General features: G+C 33.8%; 1 protein-coding gene across 15 annotated transcripts in view; it reads right to left on the bottom strand.

Moving 5' to 3' along the window:
- The window catches only part of LOC145263693 (5'-AMP-activated protein kinase subunit gamma-1-like), an 812,476-nt gene that overhangs the window by 15,557 nt on the left and 776,791 nt on the right, over nt 1-20,128 (bottom strand). For all 15 annotated transcript variants that reach the window (XM_080120636.1, XM_080120635.1, XM_080120622.1 and 12 more), the window contains 6 exons: nt 16,561-16,664; nt 9,784-9,865; nt 7,905-7,963; nt 6,951-6,996; nt 6,328-6,506; nt 2,854-2,934 (listed from right to left, as the gene is read on the bottom strand). In XM_080120636.1, coding sequence (XP_079976762.1) covers nt 2,854-2,934; nt 6,328-6,506; nt 6,951-6,996; nt 7,905-7,963; nt 9,784-9,865; nt 16,561-16,664 — 551 coding nt within the window. The remainder of the gene's footprint in view (nt 1-2,853; nt 2,935-6,327; nt 6,507-6,950; nt 6,997-7,904; nt 7,964-9,783; nt 9,866-16,560; nt 16,665-20,128) is intronic.

Genomic DNA, 20,128 nt, shown 5'->3' with positions numbered 1-20,128 from the left:
GACAATATATATATATATATATATGCTCCTCATCTTGAGTTGAGCATATTGGGAAGTGATACACAAATTACCATTAGCATATTAAGCGATTCTCTTTGTGTAAACAAATCGAGCTTAGGTATTTCAGACAATGTCAAAACATCATTAATTCATTACTTGCACAGCAGCAGCCATATAGCGTAATAGTTAGGAGCCTTGACTGTTGTACGGGTGGTCGGGTTTCCATCCTAGCTTGAGGTAGTTGCTTGTCTAGCCACACTTATGAGCTATGATACAGCGAAACAGTATGTGGATGACTATATATATATATATATATTTTTTTTTTTTTTCATATTTATGTCTCAGAAGTAGAGTGAAAAGCATATCTTATTTTTCTTTTATTAACATTATTGGAATCTTTTCCTTTTTTCCTTGTACACACTTTTTTGTGAATTATTCCATGGATTTCTGCCTTTGGATTATTATGGACCATCTTCTTCCAATTACGGGATTTCACTTGTGCAAATGGAAATTCTTTTAACTTTTTTGAAGTTATACATTTGGATTTTACCATCACTGGATTATTTATCTTCCACCAGACTATCCATTCATGTGTAATCATCTTTTTCTTCACCATATTCCCTCTGCTTCACTTTTTTTGTTTTCAAGTAAGATCTTTGACTTACTTGTTGTTTCATCAAATACTTTTGCATGCAAAATCCGATCCCACATTTTGCTAATTCCTACCCTCTGATGAGAAGGAAAGTATTTCTTCGAAACTCCGCGGATTAAGAACTATCCACTTATCTAGTGTTTCCTTTTCAGATTAAATATGTTTTTAACTCATTTCAAAGTGTTTTTTTAACATGTTTTATTAACTGTTTGCTTATATATATATATATATATATATATATTAGTGATGGGACGATTCCAATATTTTTCCAATTCCGATACAATTACAGATTCTGATTCTTTATAAATCTCTAAATATTTAACTATGATCTTATATTTTCCCCCATTATAGTAAAAACACATGCTAAACATGGAGATATTTTCCTAAACAGAAAACAATACACTTGATTCAAATTAAAAAAAAAAAAAAAAAAAAAAAAAAAAAAAAGTACAAGAATCGTTTTGGCATCGGAAAATATGCACAAATTTTTCCAATTCTGATACGACCAAATGTTCCAATTTTCCAATTCTCGAGTCCGATTAATAGCCCCAACTCTAATATATGTACTGATCAATTCTACTGTAGTAAAAACATTGATATGAGAAATTTGAAAATCCGTTAAGAAACCAAATTAGACAATGCAGGATTTTTTTTTTCAAAATAAATTAATGATGATTTTTTTAAATCCGAATATCTGGTTGCATGAATATCTGGTTGCATGTGTCTTCTTTTCTGGCATTTCTGGGCACAATTGTTGGACTTCTGAAGAGTTGCATGTATGAAAAAGATCCACAATATATACATCTATATTTGCTTGCTCAAATGTAAACAAAACGGACCATAAAAAAAAATATATTAACAAAAAATTTATAAAAATATATAAAAATACATAAACTTTTTATCAATTGTTTTTTTATTTTTTTTAATCGCATATCCTTTATGTGATTAAAGAATAAAAAACATAATTGATAAAAAAGTTTACGTATTTTTATATATTTTTATTATAAGGGGGTGAAAAAAAAAATAAACATAAAATATAATTGAAAATTGTATCGATTCTGTGCTTCCATACCTAAATTGAGATACGCATGTGCCAACTTCCGGTGAGTTTAAATGTTCTTGTCTCCTTTTATGCACCATTCCCGTTTATTGTCATGCAAAAATGTGTAATGCAGCAATTTTTTTTGCAAGTGCATATGAATGGGGGCGTTGCAATGATATATGCTTGACCAGAGGAAGAGGGGGCTGCAGAGAACTGAAAGCAAGACCATCCAAAAAAAGGTATTCATTTTGTTTGAAAAATAAGTGCCTCATTTGATGGGAAAAATAATATCCAGTGTTATCTGCAGGTAAGCCCTAGAAATGGAGACATTCTTCAAATAAACAGTGGCCATAAATAAATGGGCCAGAATCAGATCCCAGGAGAATAGAAGGAAAGGAAGTTATAGCACCCCCCCCCCGTTTCCCCAAAAGAGAAAGAGGGTAGTTGAAAGTTTAGTGGGTAGACAGCTGATTTTCCAGAGAGCTGTCAGGCAGTTGGCTCAAGAACAGAAGGTCTGTTGTCTCAAGTTGGACTGGTGTTGTTTTTTCAAATGATCGAGATAGAAAAGGAAGTATCTCATTCCTGCAAGTCTGCCATTCAACCTTGTTATTGTTTATAAATTGGACTTCTGCGTTTTTTTTGTTTTGTTTTGGATCAAGAACACTTCATTGCATAGACTACCTTAGCCAAAGACAACATGTGTGCAAGACAATCATGGCAGGTCAGTGCACACATGCACCTTCACACACACACATCATATATATTACTAGAAGAATCAAGTTATAATGACACTAATAAATTTTATGCCTACAATCCTTATTTTAAATTTTACCGATTTGATTTTTTTGGATTCTAGAAAATGTCTAAAATTTAAGGCTCAAGCTTAAGGGATCTTAACTTGAAATTCAGGGAATCTTGCTTAATTAATGTTTAATAATGATGGATCAAATTCAATACAAATCTGAAATATTTGACTTTTCAACATCAGACGCTGTGTACATATTATATCATTTAAAAACACTATAAAATATCTCAAAGAAACTGAAATTTGAGAAAATTGTTCAAATTTTACAAAAATCAGAGGTATTTGAATTTTTATGAAAACTGGTTTCCAAGCCTAAAAAATGGTGGCCCATGAGTAAGGGATTTTTAAACTTACAGTAATGATATTGTCGTATGTTCCAATGTTAAGTTCATCCAATGTTTGGTTCATAATGTCTGGTTTAGGGAGGTCATTAATCTGAAAGACAAAGAAAGTAAAATTATACATTTAATAGTTATGGTTGATATTTAGAATCATATCATAAATCTCGCATCAGACTGGTGCAAATGCAAAAGAAAAAATAAAACAATATGTGATTGATCTTTAAAACTGAATATCAACATACAAGTCACAATTTAGACAAATGGATGCTGAAAAGATTTCATTAATCAAAATGAACACATGAACCAAAAACAGTTTCTGGAGTCAGACGGATCAGACATCATAAATAAGCACTATGATTTTATTTTAGTTCAAACACAGACAAACGAATCTAGATATTCTCCTTCTCTTCAAAGTGTAGTATATGATGCCATCTTGAAACAAAACTGAAGAAACAAGGGAGATAACTCCCAATTGATTTTAGAAAGCTATTTTCAACATGGAAAGAGGGAAAAAAATCGAATTTGCTTAAAATTTTTTTTTTTTTTTTCAATTCACATGATTTTTGGTGTATGATATTTTTTCCATCATAGGTACATACGCCATACAGATTTTTCTTTAGTTTTGTTTTCTTCATAGCAGGGGACTTTTGGAGAAGTGCTAAAACATCTTAGCTGTGCAAAAATAGTGAGAAAATTGTTAATATGAACATATCGATTGTGCATTCAATGTACCCATCATGAACGTTTGGTCATTGTTGTTTGAATTAGGATTATTTGATTTGAGACTTGAATGCCAAATCTTTTTTGTTTTGTTAAAAATACAGACATCAAAATGGCACACTTGAGAATGATCAGCTGTTTAATCACCAAACATAAAAAATGACCAACAAGGTGATCTATCAGCTTAAGTAGTCATAACTTCTGTATGATCTCAAGTTGCTTGCTTTCTCAAGATTAGGATTACTCAATTTTAGACACTGGCTGTAGTGTTGATTATTTCATCTCAGTGCTGTAACAAAATCATGATTCAAATATCAAACAAACAACAATGTTTGATTTTGAGAAGTTAAAATATTTCATTACTTTACTTGTAATCAGAACTGAATCCACAAAACAATATCAGTTTAAATCCCGATCCTCCTCTGAGACTGACAGAATAAAATTTTTCTGATGAATAGAGCCTATAGCTCATTTACAAGCTGGGCTCAAATGCCAAATCTCCTTTCTGTTCTACTCAAAATGTATATACATATCACTATCATTCAGTGAATAATCATCTATCGCTGGACACACACACACAACAAAAAAGAAGCTGACCAGTCATTTTTAGTGGTCATAACTTTCATGCGATCTTAAGTGGCTTACTTTCTTAGCACAGAACCTTGTTTTAAAGAGCTAATTACATTTTTTCCAAACGGCATCAAATTTAGAACCAGATATTTTCCCCATCATATGTCTCTCATTTGTAATATGCATACATTGCTGAATATGCATCATAATGCATGCTCACACCTTAAATTGTGTCCATTCAATTTGCATGCTGAATGATGAAAATTCTATTTCAAACCAGGGTTGCAGGGTCAGAAAGCATAAGATCTGACTCAGACTCCTAGGATTTCAAAACTGACTGAACAGGGAGGCCATTATCTGGAGTGGACACAAATTCTATGGAATCTCAAGTCGCTTGCTTTTTCAGCATGTACTTTTCTTTTAAAAATTGATTACTGTTTTGAAAGAGGCTAACTAATTTCCTGGGAGGTCTCCCCTTTTTTTATTATTTGGAATCTTCGGACTACTGTTCTTATCTTGGGTGTCATTTTCACAATATTTAGGTCAATGTAACCTCCGAACTTGGGAATGTTTCTGCCAAATTCAGCAATTTTGAATGGAACTTTTTATTTATTTCACGGGGGTAGCATGCTCTTGTTCCATCTGGATAGAGTTTCTCAGTAATTCACAATTGTATCTTTCGGTCACTCACACTGAGAATCGAACCTTCAGGAAAAAAAATATTACTTTTACAATTGTTCTTTCCAAGTACTCTAACCACTGCATCATGGGTTCTTACAGACAGTTCTAGTACGAATTTTGAGAGCCGTAAACCTTTTTACATTACCGAAATTTTATATTATGAGGATTGGTTATTCATATTATTTGGATTTATCAGACTACTGTTCTTATCTTGAGTGTAATTTTTACAACGTTTTGGTTGATGTAACCTCCGGCCTTCTTCAGGTTTATCTTGTCGAACTCAGGAATGTTTCTGTCAAATTTGGGAATTTGGACATGATTTCAAATGGAACCCCTTATTTACTTCATGGGAGTAGCATGCTCTTGTTCTGTCAGCCATGACTGGATAAAGGTTCTAAGTAAAAATTAATTGTAAAAGTGATATCAAAATATTTTCCCATCACATATCCACCAATTCCTCGTATAGATTTATTCATCATTCCTGACCAGTATCACAATGCAACATTTAACTTGGATAATAATTCTAAGTGTTTCACTCTTTTTGGCCACCAAGTTTTTTAGATTTGCACCTGGCACACCAGATGTGTGCACGCTTGGGTGTCTCTTCAGACTGCACGCTACCTGCATTGCTTTCAACTATTACGCCAAAACATATGGCCAATCTCCATGACTGTGCATATGGTTTCTCATTTTCTCAACAGATAACATACGTTGCCATGGTTCCATTGAGTATTTACAGACTCCCAACTGAGAATGGCATCATAAAGACTCCTGCAGACAATACTCCTTAACTTCTCATTTACAATACTACAACCCGCCGGAAATTGATACATAATGCAGAGAAAGCTCTGAGCAAGTGGCCTTGTGCCATACAAATGCAAACAAAATATAAATCAACATGAGATAGAAATCGCAGAATGATACCAATTTTCATTTTAAAGCCAAAAGATTATAAATATGATGATATTTGTAGTATGTTATCACCTTCTTTCCTTCTTTTTAATAAATAGGATCTCCTGATCACCAAAGACGCAATGTAAAAAATAAATAAATACATAAATAAAAATGATGTCGCTTTTGGGTTGTACATGGAACTAAAATATACCTTCTTAGTTTTCTGGCTAGGATCCAAGGGTAGTATCTGTACTGTCTAAAGATAGTATAATGATATTGTGTGATTTCTACTTATGCTGGCCGTCCATACAATCAAAATATGTTACAGACTCCTATAAGGATATTGGAAATAAACCGTAATAACCAGATATATTCTGACACTACATTAACCAGATTACTGAGATAAATACTTTTACAGTTTTAAAAAAAGGGCTACAATAATATTGCAGGGTCTCCATTCACACTGAACGTCCAGAGAATGCCCAGCAGCAATATATTACATATGAAAGTTGCCGCCGTGGAATTTCCACAGGTCCGACTAGTCCAAATAATTCTAGATAAGTTGTAAAATATGTTTAAGCAAACAATTTGCAATAAAAGTGAAAAAAGATTTCATACTCACATAGAGATACATAAATCTAAGAATGCGTTTGTGGGTTAAGATATAGATAGCATTGCCAGTGGTTTTGTCAACCACAGGAAGTCTATGGACATGATTCATCATTAATGTTTTGATGGCCTCGAAAAGGCTGGCATCAGGTTCTATATGGACGAATGGTTTCTGTTTATCCTTTAATACTTCTACAAATGGATGGAAACATAGGAAAAAGTTAGAAAACATTGAAAAACACAAAATGGCAAATCAAAATTGAATTTACAAAACATATTGAAGAATTTATACTACAAATGCAAGTGTTATCAACAGATTTAATGGATATCCCAGAGTTTCATTGACAAATTATGAATTTTGCTGCTGTACATGATCACATAACTTTCTGAATAAACCCTAATAATTGCTTTTATCCGATTAAAATTAACAAAAAAAAAAAAAAAATACAAACATATCCCCCCCCCTGCCAATCAACAAAACTTTAAAAAATCTTTCAAAAAGTTTTTATAATTTTTTTAAATGAAGATAACTCTTCCTTTGTTTAGACTACAAAAGGGAAGTACACCAACACTAATATCATAAATTTAAAACTTTGTGATCAAAAATGATTTTAAAATAATATACAAAGAGATTACCTCTCCACGTATCAATTTTGTGTTCTTCAAGTTCATCCATATGTACCTGTTGATTTGAAAGAGAAAAAAAAAACAATAATTTCAAGTTAGGTATAACAAAAAAAATAAAACAAACAAACTAGGAGGCAAAATTGGAATTTTTTAAATGTTAAAAGTCAGACTTTATGCTTTCTAACTCTGCAACCTTGTCTAAAAGGCATAGAAAAAAAACAAGAGCAGGTTTTATTGAACAAAACATTCAATCAATAAGTACACTAAATGACAGATGCAAGCGCGTGTCATCAATGTTATTCACAAATTATGATGCTAACTATTTTCTCACCATTTTTAAAAAAGTAGCCAACCATAGTTGAAAGCAACCTGAAGGATTCCTTTCCATTAGTTTATGACAGTGAGGTGTAAGAAGGCGTGCCATGCCTTTTCAAGGATTAGTCCACTTAAACTTAATTAACACCTTATGATGCTGAATGGAAAGAGTTCAACATCGAGCTATTTGAATGGTGTAGGGAGTACAATATCTACCCGATGAAGGAATAATTATCAGTTGAATATTCTTTGAATAAATAAAATGAATATCACTTTTAGTGATGACAAAATTCTATTGATTAGATATTATTTGATTTTGGAGCAATTAATTTTGAAATATGTAAAAGTCTTAAAGATCAATCTCAGAGAGTGTGAAAGTAATAACTAGAGCTGTGACAACAGCATATTCTTTTCATTCTTTTGACTCTTTAGTATATATCCAAAACAGTAAGACAGTCACTCAACAGAGAACCACATCAGTCTATATAAAAACATAAGATATTAATGGATATATACTCAAGAGTCAAAGCAATGATAAGAATATGCTGTTGTCCCAGCCCTAGTAATAACACATATGTATAAAGCAGATAAAACTATTAATCTTTGTTTTGCAGATAACATCAAAGGAATAAGATTTCAAAAACTTACCAAAGGAGATTTGTAATACTTTTGCAGGATGCTAATAAAATCTGTTATGGTAAGCATTCCTTTAAAATAGAAAAAAAAAAAAAGATTTAGGAATCATTTAGAAACCAATTGAATACAATTTTTTTTTAATTAATGAAAACAAGGTAAGTCAGAAATTTCTGCCATATCAGACCTTCCCCAATACCTTATAAACAATTTTCCTTTCATTTTCTTCATCGTTGAGATATTATGAGAAAGATATCCAATGTCTACTGATATCAAACAGAATCAGTCATTAAATGTATTGAGTTGTGTGTAGAAAATGCTGGCCACGTGTTGTATAGTTTAACAGATTCATTATTTCTACATTAGAAAGCATTGTTGAATGAAAATATATGAAAAATCTATATTGATATAAAGTTGAGCTTTACGCTGCACTTAGATTGATATTAAAAGCCAACATTTTCTATTTAAAAATTGTTAAAACCAATTTCTTAATATGCTCAATAATGGATATGCAAGCAATTAAATAAAGGTTTACTAATTTATATAGTCCTTTGAAAAATGAACTTTCATGAATAAATTATTTTTTATGGTTTCTCATTAGATGATTGGCTTCATTTAACTATTACACTCCGTTCTATTTATGCATAGTTTCTACATTGTGCATAACTGCACAGCATTTAGGATGAAAAATGTTAGTACACATACATGTATTTATACATGTGTGCATGTGTGACCTTGTTTGTGTGTGTGGAACAGTCTCTACCAAACTCCTCTCTTAATTATTGGTCTACAAACTTGAACCTGATATATAGGAGATTTGGACATGTGGAACAAATTCAATTTGTTTGTTAGCCAGTAAAAATAGCTGCTAAGGGATCAAAATTGAAAAAAAAAATTAACTAAACCTATTATTTCTGCGCATGCACAAATATACAGTTACTGGTTAAAGTTATTTAATTATTACTATTTTCTTATTCATCTGTCGATAGCCCAAATGATAAAGATTAGTTGGAGCAGTAAATGTTTTGGTTTTGATTCTAGCTGATGGAAGACCCAAATTATTTTATATTGTTCATTTTTTTTCATTCTTAAACAGTTGGCACTACTACTATTTTGTAGCATTTTTTTTTTTGTTAAGCCATTTTTGTCTTTCTTTTTGTTTTTCTTTATGTCTTATGCATTTGAATGTAAAAAAATATAAGAAAATAAATAAGGGTTTTTTTTTCATTACGGTGTATGTATGTATTAATAAATAAATAAAAATAAACAAGCCAAGCATGCAAGGTCCCCTCTCAGGAGTGAAAAATTTACTTTCACCGTAACTAATTTTTGTGCAAAATTTCCAAAAAATCCTTAAATGTAGTTATTCAGAGAAGTACAAACGATTTTGAGGCTATTTTACCCCTAATAATGGACCCAGGAGTAGGGAGTGGGGGGGGGGAAGAGAAGATTGGCAACCAGATTTATCCCAGGAAATTAGTTCTGGCAAAAAAATTACTTTCACCATAATTACTGTTCATGCAAAATTAAAAAAAAAAAAAATATCGAAGACGTGATCATTGAGAAAAGTGCAAACAAAAGGGAGTGAATTACTAGGCCCAGGGAGACCAAAAATTAAAATTAATAAAATAAACAAATCACCATCATCATATTCATTTTAATGTCCTTTGTACATGCTTGCATGCATGGGACAACTTTCAGAAATGGGCTTTTAAAGTAACCTATCTCTGGCCAGGTTTTTAAAGATGGACTTGAAAGGATTTCTTTCAAGTCCATTCTTATCACTTCCATGTTTTTGTTGACCTTTCTCTGTGAACTTACACTTCTTTCGCATCAACTAGTTATCCGGTTTCAAAAGACAAAACAAAGAATAAACAAAGAAAAAGCAACTTACCAACATAGTCTTGTTTCTCGCTATTCCATAAAGGTGCCGCACGAACACCATTGTAAACTAAAGCAAAAAAGGCCTTCTTCACCTGGAAAAAAAAAAAAAAAAAATTAAATAAATGTCACACATTGATATGATATGGATCCAAAAGTAATTTTTTTAACTCTGTGCTTCAAAATATACATGAAAATAATTTTGCAAAGATAACATCATGAAAAAATAAATAAATAAATAAATAAAAAAAAAAAAAAAAAATGTCTTCATCATAGGGTAGAATTTTGCCTTGTTAAGCTAGAGAAGCTATTTTTTTTCTTTTTTACATAGGCATCACCACTTATCAAGGCCAAGAGGCCACTCGAGGATAAGGGTTAAAGAGTGTACAGTAGTAATTGGACAATATAGTAATGGTTAGTAATGGAAATTCGGTAAATTCGTTAACAAGTGGGACGACTCATCAAGAACTTGTTTACATTAGACTTGAAGACAACCATATTGTAGTCAGCTGGAAAGCAGGAAAACGGAAGACAATTCCACAGGCGTGCAGTTCTAAGAAAGAAGCTTTGTTCATGGAATCTACATTTAGCTTTAGGCACAGATAAAGAGTGGGAGGAATTATTGATAGTGTTTTCAGTTAGACGAGTGTTTCTTGTGAAAGTTTGGCGAGGGAGGGGGACCATAGATTGAAGCTCAATCGAACACTTTCCATGAAAATAACAATACAGCAGAGACAACCTCGCAACATCTCTTCTGTGAGATAGAGGTTGCAGCGAAGAGAAAAGGACATCTCCTACGAGGTTACAAAGTCTTTTTGAACTCTATCAAGGCAGGACAAGTCCTTTCTAGCAGCTCCTGCCCAGATGTGGCAACAGTATTCCATCTTTGGACGTACTTGGCTCTTATACAGATAGAGAATTGCATCAGCAGTGAGATATCCACCGGATTGATAGAAGGATCCCATCATTTTTCCAGCGGCCTTGGCAACAGATTTGATGTACGTGTTCCATTTAAGATCAGGAGTAAAGGTCAAGCCCAGAAGCATGTCAAAACTTGAGGCCTCCTCAAGACAAGAGCCATTTATTTCAACTGATGCCAGATGGGGATCAGAACGTTGATGATGTAAAGAGAGAAGCTTGGTTTTAGATGCATTAAAAGTAACCAACCACTCCTTTCCCCATTGTACCATGTGCTCAAGATCAGAGGAGAGAGAATCGGAGAGAACTTGGTCATTTACTGACTTAGATGTGCTACGATAGATGGTAGTGTCATCAGCATAAATGTCTACAAATGATGTAAGGATGTGATTTGGAAGATCATTAATGTAGATCAGGAAAAGAGTTGGGCCCAGGATGGACCCCTGAGGGACTCCAGCATTAATACTGTGAGCTTCTGATTTTTGCCCATCAACTACTACTCTTATGAACCTGTCAGAAAGAAATGATTTAAAAGACATTTCCAGCTATACCATAGCTAGAGATCTTATGAAGTAAACCTTTATGCCATACCCTATCAAAGGCCTTAGATATGTCAAGAGAAATATCCCTAGAAATGTTGCCTCCGTCAAGAGATTCGCTAATCCTATGAAATATAACCGTAAGCACATCTGCTGTAGATCTAGCAGAACGGAAATCATATTGTGTGTCACTAAGAAGGTTATTTTTGCTGCGATGGTTGATTACTTCTCTATTTAACAGATTCCAGCAACTTACTCATGATGCACAAGAGACTTATTGGCCTGTACTGAGAGAGGATGAGCGATCACCTGAATTCTTAAATACAGGGCATACTGATGAGATTTTCCAGAGTGATGGGAAGCAATTCTCCTTAAGACAACGTTTAAATAGTTTTGTAAGTATGGGCGCTAGTTCTGGTTGAAGTTTTTGAAGTACTATAATTGGAATACCGTCAGAGCCAGTTGCTTTACTGGAATCAAGGTTTTTGATTAGCTTGGCAACATCACGTACAGATATTTGTATGTCATATAGTGTGTTTTCTGATAAAGGAGGAAATATTGGGGGTTGGTGGTCTTGGTTGCAAAGGGTAGAATTAGCTGCAAAGTTCTTGGCAAAGAGTTTGGCTTTGTCTGATGCTGATGAGATTACCTCAGGTCCATTGATGATAGTTGGGATAGAGCACACGCTTCTGTTCAGGATTCTTGTTTGGGAACCAAGCCGCTGCTCAGCTACTTTGGACTTGACGGACTGAGCATACAACTCTCTTGCGTTCTTTATTACTTTCTTACAATGGTTGCTGGCAGTCCTGAAAGTGGCTTTAGTTTCCATACATCTATTACGTTGAAAGCAGTGAAAAAAGTGATTTCTGTGCACAATGGCAACAGCACATCCTGGAGAGAACGACGGCTGGCTGTTAGGTTTTTGCTGGAACTTTTTCGAGGGTATGAAACGGTCTATACCTACAATTAACCATTCCGTCAGGTCTGATACTATAGAGGACACATTCTTTTTAAACACGGAACATGGAGGTAGATCCGATATAAATGTATGGAAGCTATCTCAGTTAGCCATAGTGTATTGATATACTGTATGATGAGAAGTACGTCTGGGGACTTATTACATTTCATTTTTATCATAATTGATACAACAGAGTGGTCAGAAGATCCAAGAGGAGACAGAACAGTGAGAAAAAGGTGTAGTAGACTCGCATACTGGCCGTCATTGCCGGGCACACGGGTGGGTTCGTGAACAATCTGAGTGATGTCATAAGCAATGGACAAATCATGACAGAACTTACCCTCATTATCGGTTTTGTTTGAGTGGGTCAACCATTCCACGTTGTGAACATTGAAGTTTCCACATACATGAATGTTAGCTGATGGATAAGCAGATAGGACTTGGTCAATTTTCTCAGATATGCTTTTAAAGATAGTATCCTTTAATTAAGAACTCATCTAGGGAAATAGCCTGTCCAATGCCAGTTTCGCTTAAAAATAAAAGGTCAGGTTTAATCTCCTGTAATTGGGTTTCAACCTCTGGAAGGTTAGAACGTAGACCCTTGATGTTGGAGAAGGAGACATGGTAGTGGGGGTCTGCGTTGGAAGTTGGAGATCCAGGTTTAATCGTGGATTTTTTCTTGAAACTTGTCATGATGGAATTTTGGAATTTGTGGACTAGATTGTCAGACTTGCTTAGAGCAGGACAGAGAAGAGAAACTAAGAGAGAAAAAGAAACAAAGAAACTTTTTTTTTTTGTAGAACATAAGGTAAAGCCGTAACAATTACCCACTAATATGGCATTGAGAGGCCCCACCAGAATCCATTCACCAAATGGCAATACAGCAACCCCAGTACTTTGCACCTGCTGATAGGACAGCCTCCTTAGTGATTAATCCAAGGTTTGGGTTCCTGACTATCAGGCGGATAACGTCAGCCCAGATAAAACGTTTACCTCCAGCACCCTTATTAGTGATATGGCTACAACTGTTCGCGCAAAATACTGCCAACCTAAAATACAGCTTTTTCTTCTCCCTTTGTCAGAAAAATCATTCATTAAAAAATGAGGACTGAGGGACAAATAAAGAGAAGCGAGAGTAATGGGAGCTCTTATCGAATTGAAGACACACTTAATATGTAGGATATTTCTTGCTTTAATTTCATAAATAATCAATTTTAAAATCTAGAATTACTTGTTCTTCAAGAATAATTTAATTGCATTTTCTTTTCAAATGTCCATTTTAAACAATTTATTTTATACAGGATAAGTATTTTTTTTTCAAAATAAATCCAGTGAAAAAAAGAAAATTTTACCAATACATTTAAACTTAAATGCATGAGAAAAAAAAAAAAAAAAAAAAAAAAAAAAAAAGAAAATTTAATACAACAGTTGATATGATGAAGTTTACCAAATAAAGTATTATTTTTCTTTTTACTTTTGTTTATTCCAAACAGGCATAAGCAGCTAATGTAATAGGCACCAGATTTATAAGGAGGGGGCATTGAGTCAAGATTTTCTTTTGTATTAATGAGCCACCACTTATCAAGGCCAAAAAGCCACTCAAGGATAAGGATTAACAAATTTGTCAGGTGGATGGTAAGACAAACACTTAGATTAGAGATGATAGTTGAACTTGGACGAAATTTAATTCTTTAAGAAGACAATAATTTGCTAACAATGAATTTGAAAACAACCATTTTGTAGTCAGTTGGGAAGCAGCTGTGGCATTGTATTCCAGACAGGTACTTTTTGGAAAGAAACTGCTCATGGAGTTGTGCAGCAAAATTTTTGTTCATATTACATTTAAATTTCTGTGTGTTGATATGGTCAGGGAAATAGATAAGCAATTCCAAAGGTAAGTTGTCTCAGGAAAGTAGTTATTTAAGTAGGAAATCTGATATTTAAAGATCTTTATAGTTAAGGGGTGGCATTGTTTTGCTAGTCACGTGGGAGGAAGAGGTACAAGCAGAGCAAGTTCATCTGAGAAACATTCCATGGAATTTTTTTTTTTTTTACTTCATATAGTCGTCATTCATCAAGGCCTAAAGACTACTCAAGGATAAGGGTTAATGGGTACTGGAAATTTGATAATTTATTTTAGAGGATTGTTCTTCATCTTCAAGAACCTGTTCATGTTGGACTTGAAAATGACCATGTCATAATCAGCTGAGAAGCAGCTCCATGGTATTGTGTTCCACGGACGAGCAGCTTTAGGGAAAAAACTCTGCTTATGGAATTTTTGCTTAGATTTTGGTACAGATATATAGAGTAAGGAAAATTGTTGATAGTTGTAGCTGTGAAAGACTTACTGAAGGAACCATAGAATAGAGCTCAGTCGAGGACCTGCCATGAAAATAATGGTAGAGCAGAGAGAGGTTGGCAACGTCTCTTCTTTAAGACAGTAGCTGAATAGAAGAGAAAAGGACATCACCCAGCAGATGCCGAAGTCACTTTTATATCCTGTTGAGGCAGGAGAGAATGTTTTGAGCAATTCTTCCCAACATGGCAACTGTATTTCATCCTAGCACATACTTTACTCTTATACAGGTACAGTGAGTGATCCAACTATTTTCCAGGCGATCTTCGCAATGGATTTGATGTATGCATTCCATATCAGATCAAGAGTGAAGGTCAGTCCTACATACTTGTCAAAACATGGTGCTTCCCGAAGGAATGCAACACTGCAGTGATGGAACAGAAGCTGGAGCTTGTTAGACAGTGTGTGACCTATTAGATTAGAAACTCTTTTGTACTCCATGTATCTTTTGTGTCCATGTATCAACATTTTTGTAGATGTTATTTATTTTGCCTGCAACATTTTTAAACAGAAAGCACTCTACCAAGACATTTAGTACTAGTGGGGATTGACTCAGTGATAGAGGCATCAGGCTCTGGAGTCCTGGTTTTGAATCGCACTAGTTTTAGCCATGCTGATAAGTCGTATAATGATGAAACATGTGACCCTGAATAATTATATTTAATATATATATATATATATATATATATATATATATATATATATCACTCACTATCTGGAGGCAACACATTGGTGAGGGAAACTTATTTACATTTAGCATTTAGGTAAAGTGCTTTCCGTTCGTATGTATCCTAGGCAAAATAAATAACATCTACAAAAAAGGTGAAACATTTAGTACTAGCAAGGATTGGTTCATTTACATGGTAGAGCTTCAGGCTTTAGACTATGAAGCCATGCTGATGAGTAATATGATGAAACGTGTCTGTAGATAAATTTACTATATATATTAGTGTTGGGACGATTAATTGAAATCAGAAAAATCAAAATCTTTTGGGATATCGGAACCGGGAAAATTTGTGCATATTTTCCGATGCCAAAAACGATTCTTTTAATTATCTTTTTTATTTGATTTTGTTTAAAACAAAATGTTCCAGTGCTGGCAATAATATTAAATATTTATTGATTTTAAACAACCAGTAAAGCTAAAAACTATACATCACTCACCCTTCACAAGTGTGTGTTTATGTTTTTTGAAAATATATGCACAACGTGTTTTACGGTAATCAGGGAAAAATAACAACTTTGTAGTTAAATGTTTTGAGATTTAAAAAGAATTGGAATTGGTAATTGTATCGGAATTGGAAAAAATATTAGAATCGTTCCATCACTAATAAATGTGTGTGTTTCCTCGTATAAGATCAACCATAAACTCTTCAAGTTTTTTCACTAACTTCTGATTTTTTTCTTCTTACCAATAAAATAGAGGACATTTGCTGATGAGAATGTTCAAAATTGACAGTATATTTCAAACTAAACGATTTTTTTATAGAATACTCAGATTTTCTTATTCTTCATCCGATTTTGTTATGTAAGATGCTGCAAGTGCCTATTAGATTCTGCAGTAAGCAACATCAGGCAACATATCATACCGGCTCTCCAGTTCTGCATTCTGGACAAGTTAAACAAACCTAAGGTTCGATAATTTAAAACAATGTTTCATTTTATTTTTTATATTTGCTCCAGACAAGGCATAATGCCACTTGATATAAGGAGCTAACCATAATAAAAAAGAGAAAGTAGAATAGCTTCAAGGCACACACCAAGCCTGAAGAAGATCCCACTAGCAGAATTCAATTCAAACAAGTTAACCAAAAAGTAAGCCCTTCAAGTGGAAGGAAGGGATTACAATACTGGCTGACAAAAAAAAAAAAAAAAAAAAAAAAGAAAAGAAAAAAAAAAGAAAAAAGAAGCATATCTCCATGTTTATTATTTGTCAAATGTCTTACATCAATTGTAAAATATTAGAACTGAGGACCTTTAACCTTTTGACTGAGATCGGCTGAAAAATAAATGGCTTACCATTAACTGGGTATCAAATATCACGAGTTTGGCACTTGTCGGAATGAGGTCATAACATTTGTGGGCATGCATAAATTTGGCAAAAACCTGTTTATGAGTTTCATCTGAAAAAAAAAAAAAAAAGAAAAGGAAATAAATTTACAATAGAGTAAATGAATTTTAATATAATAACAGAATACCCGTTTAGAATTGTTATTCCAATTTTTATAAAAATCAGGTTCATCCCCATAACAAGGCAGGATTTGGGTTATTTTACTGAATGCAAGATTTCCGGTCAATCAGCAGACATCACTTTAGTTCGTAACATTTCACTTTCATTGATTCAAGAAAATTTCATTCTGAAAAGGGGATTCTAATCCATCAGCTGGGATTCTGTATTATGTTATTAATTACATTTAAATTAAGTTTGTGAGTATACTATAAAAGAAAAAAAAATTGATGACTATTTTATGCCATCATTAATTACAAATAAAATTTCATAATGTTTTAATTTCTTAAACTTACTAGTTACTTTGATATATTTTGTTAAATTTTCATGACATAATCGTTTCAAGGTTTTCTAATAACATTGTTTAAATTTATGTTATTCAAAGTTAATCGTCTTTTCATTTATAGGAATTCATCAATAATTGTCAAATTTATCAATCAGTTCATTGTGGTTCTTATTATTTGATATATAAAAACATAAAAACATCAAACTAGTCTCACATGAGAATTCCTTTTCTGCTTTTAGCTGCTATATCAACTAAGAAAATTCACATTGTCTACAATAAAAAAAAAACTCAGTTGCATGATCGCCTGACCTGTTATAAGGATGGCCTTGATTATATAATACATTGAATAATTTTGATTGTAGAAAAAATGTCTACAATGTTAAGGTTAAGCTTAAGAGGTTGGAAGAAATTGAAATTCAGATAATTTTGTTTGAATTTCATGCAAATCAGAAATATTTGAATAATAAAATGGGAAGTTGTAACCAATTCATACCAACAGCCCCATAAAATTCATGCCTCCAAGAACCCCATAAAATTCAAGGCTTCCAACTACCCTATAACATGCTTCAAATGAACTTAAATTGTGCAAGCATTTATTCATAATTAATAAAATAATTTAAATTTCTAAAATATAGGATGCATCTCAATTTTCAGTAAGTGCTTCCAGTTCCTCTGTCTACTATGTATATTGTGAGAAATTCCACATACAACTGCCATCTTTCTTTTAGACCAGCCACACAGTTCTAAGCCAGTCTGTGATTGGTTTAAATTTGAATGTGTCAGGTGATTTGACTTGGTGCCTTTTTTGTATTCATGCGTTTATTTTTTCAGTCTGAGTAGAAACACGGAATGGTAGAGACCCAAACCAGCGGTTCCCTCACTAGAGAGCCAAGACAATTTCTTCATGGACACCAAACAGTCGGTGAACGAAGGACATATCTCTACAAGCAGAGACAACTTATTTTGCTGAACCTATTCAGATCAAGGATGACATTCTACTACTGTCCGGCATGTTATTATCCAAATATTGGATCTTATCTTATTTCTTCTTGAGTCCGAAGGGGCTCACATTATGCCTGATTATAGGCGCCATCATTCCTGCCGTGTTCTCCATGAACATCATGGATCCTTCCAAAGGAACAACGAACTAACATTCCAACAATAGGAATTCATACTAAAGGCTCCATGCGTATGGTAGCAAATCAGGCCACCGTTTTGCAAAAGAACTATACCAGAACCAAAGAACTTTCATTGCTGTTATTTGTGAATAAATTTTGAGTTTAAAGGTATGGCTTTTGTTTGTGGAATTCATTTGCTTCTGCAGGGAGGGAATTTGAGTGTGTAGGAAAGAAATTTCTTACAATATCTGAATTAAACTAAATATAACACACATTGACTGACAACATATAATTAGTGATTCTGATTTTCTCTCGCCTTCCATACTGTTAGGATGATCAAGGGCAGTTAACACCTTTTTCTGTTTTAGGTGGAGTTATTTCCTCCCTTTTATTTGTTTTGTGAGCTCTTGGGTTTCCACAGAAAACGGAACGAGGACAGGATGCTGGCAGATACCAAGAAAGGAGTAGTTTGAATCTGGGTAAATGAGAAGATGGAGATATATTACTCCTATCCATGATAGTTGTGACATACAAACTCAAGTACTATTGGACTAAGACTGATAGATTTAATTTGTATCGATGTAAGTTGTCTTCTTGTAAATAAAATGTCGACATCAAGTCAACTGCGAATATCATGTCTTCCACTACTTCTTGTCATTCATATGCCACACACACACACACACACACACACACACACACTCATTTGCAGGTGTAATCTTCATTCATAACAAAAACAAAAACTAATTTCTCATGAAGATGAAAATGCCTCGATCAAGGGGAGGTAACTCCTTTTCTGTATCAGGCAGAATTATCTCCTTCCTTTTATTTCTTATGTGAGTTCTCTCATGGAGATACAAGAACGGGATGAGACAGGCATTGGTAGGTGTCAACAAAAGGATGACTTTGAATCCAGGTAAATGGAGATGGAGATATATTACTTCTGTCTGTGATAATTGCGACACACAAACTTCATATGCCGACACCTGCCATTCATAACAAACACACACACAGACCCAATGATTAGTGAGTCGGAACAAAAATCATATCGAATAAATGTAATACTATGGATGTTACCTCCTTAAGACCTACAACACTGAGAGGAAAGGATTCATTAACAGAACAAAAGTATAGGAAGTGAGATTAGTAAAAAGATGATGGACAGAAAGATGCCTCATGGTCGGTGATCTGTTTCCGGATTGTCAACTGAAAGTGGCTGATAAAGCACAAGTAGTTCATTTCTATTAATCAGATGTGGCAGTGACTAAGACAAAAGACCAGAGTGGATTTCCGATTTTGAGTAAATAAATTTAGGAATCAGAGTTAGTTTAGGACAGTTTCCAGTTTGTGATAGTTTACAACTTGGACCAGGTTGGGAAAGTTTTAGCAGATTAAGGGGAAGAGTCTTAGCAGATGAAAAGTGCTGATATCAACTAAGTGACAGTGATAGCCTTGACAGATAACTAAGTTATGGACATTAGCATTTCAAAAGGAAAAATACAAAACAAACCAGAAATCGTTTAAAGAAATTGTTACTTTAGATGTATGATGCGCAACCGCCCTAGTTTCATCTACCTTGTCCAGTGTATGGAATATGCATTCAGAAATGACCGTTGGGTAATCTGCAGTAGAATGGGTTTGTCTAAATCCATACTAATAGACAAAAAGATTTCTTAAATAAAAGTTTTCAAGATAGTTTTGCTGGATCTTGGTATATGGCTTTCTTTTTGCATTCCTGGACAGAAAGAGAGAAAGATAGGGGAAAAAGAGAAGTAGGACTGGAGAAACAAGAGAAAAGAAGAGGGAAAGAGGAAGAAAGAAAAAAGGAGTGGGAGAAAGAAAGAGATGGGGAAACGAAAAGAGAAGAAGGAGGTGGGGAAACGAAAAGAGAAGAAGGAGGTGGGGAAACGAAAAGAGAAGAAGGAGGTGGGGAAACGAAAAGAGAAGAAGGAGGTGGGG

This window comes from Euprymna scolopes, chromosome 39 (genome assembly GCF_053919585.1).
Source record: "Euprymna scolopes isolate OS-2025 chromosome 39, ASM5391958v1, whole genome shotgun sequence".
In the NCBI taxonomy this organism is placed as follows: Eukaryota; Metazoa; Mollusca; class Cephalopoda; order Sepiida; family Sepiolidae; genus Euprymna; species Euprymna scolopes.
This window is presented reverse-complemented; position numbering and strand designations above follow the sequence as displayed.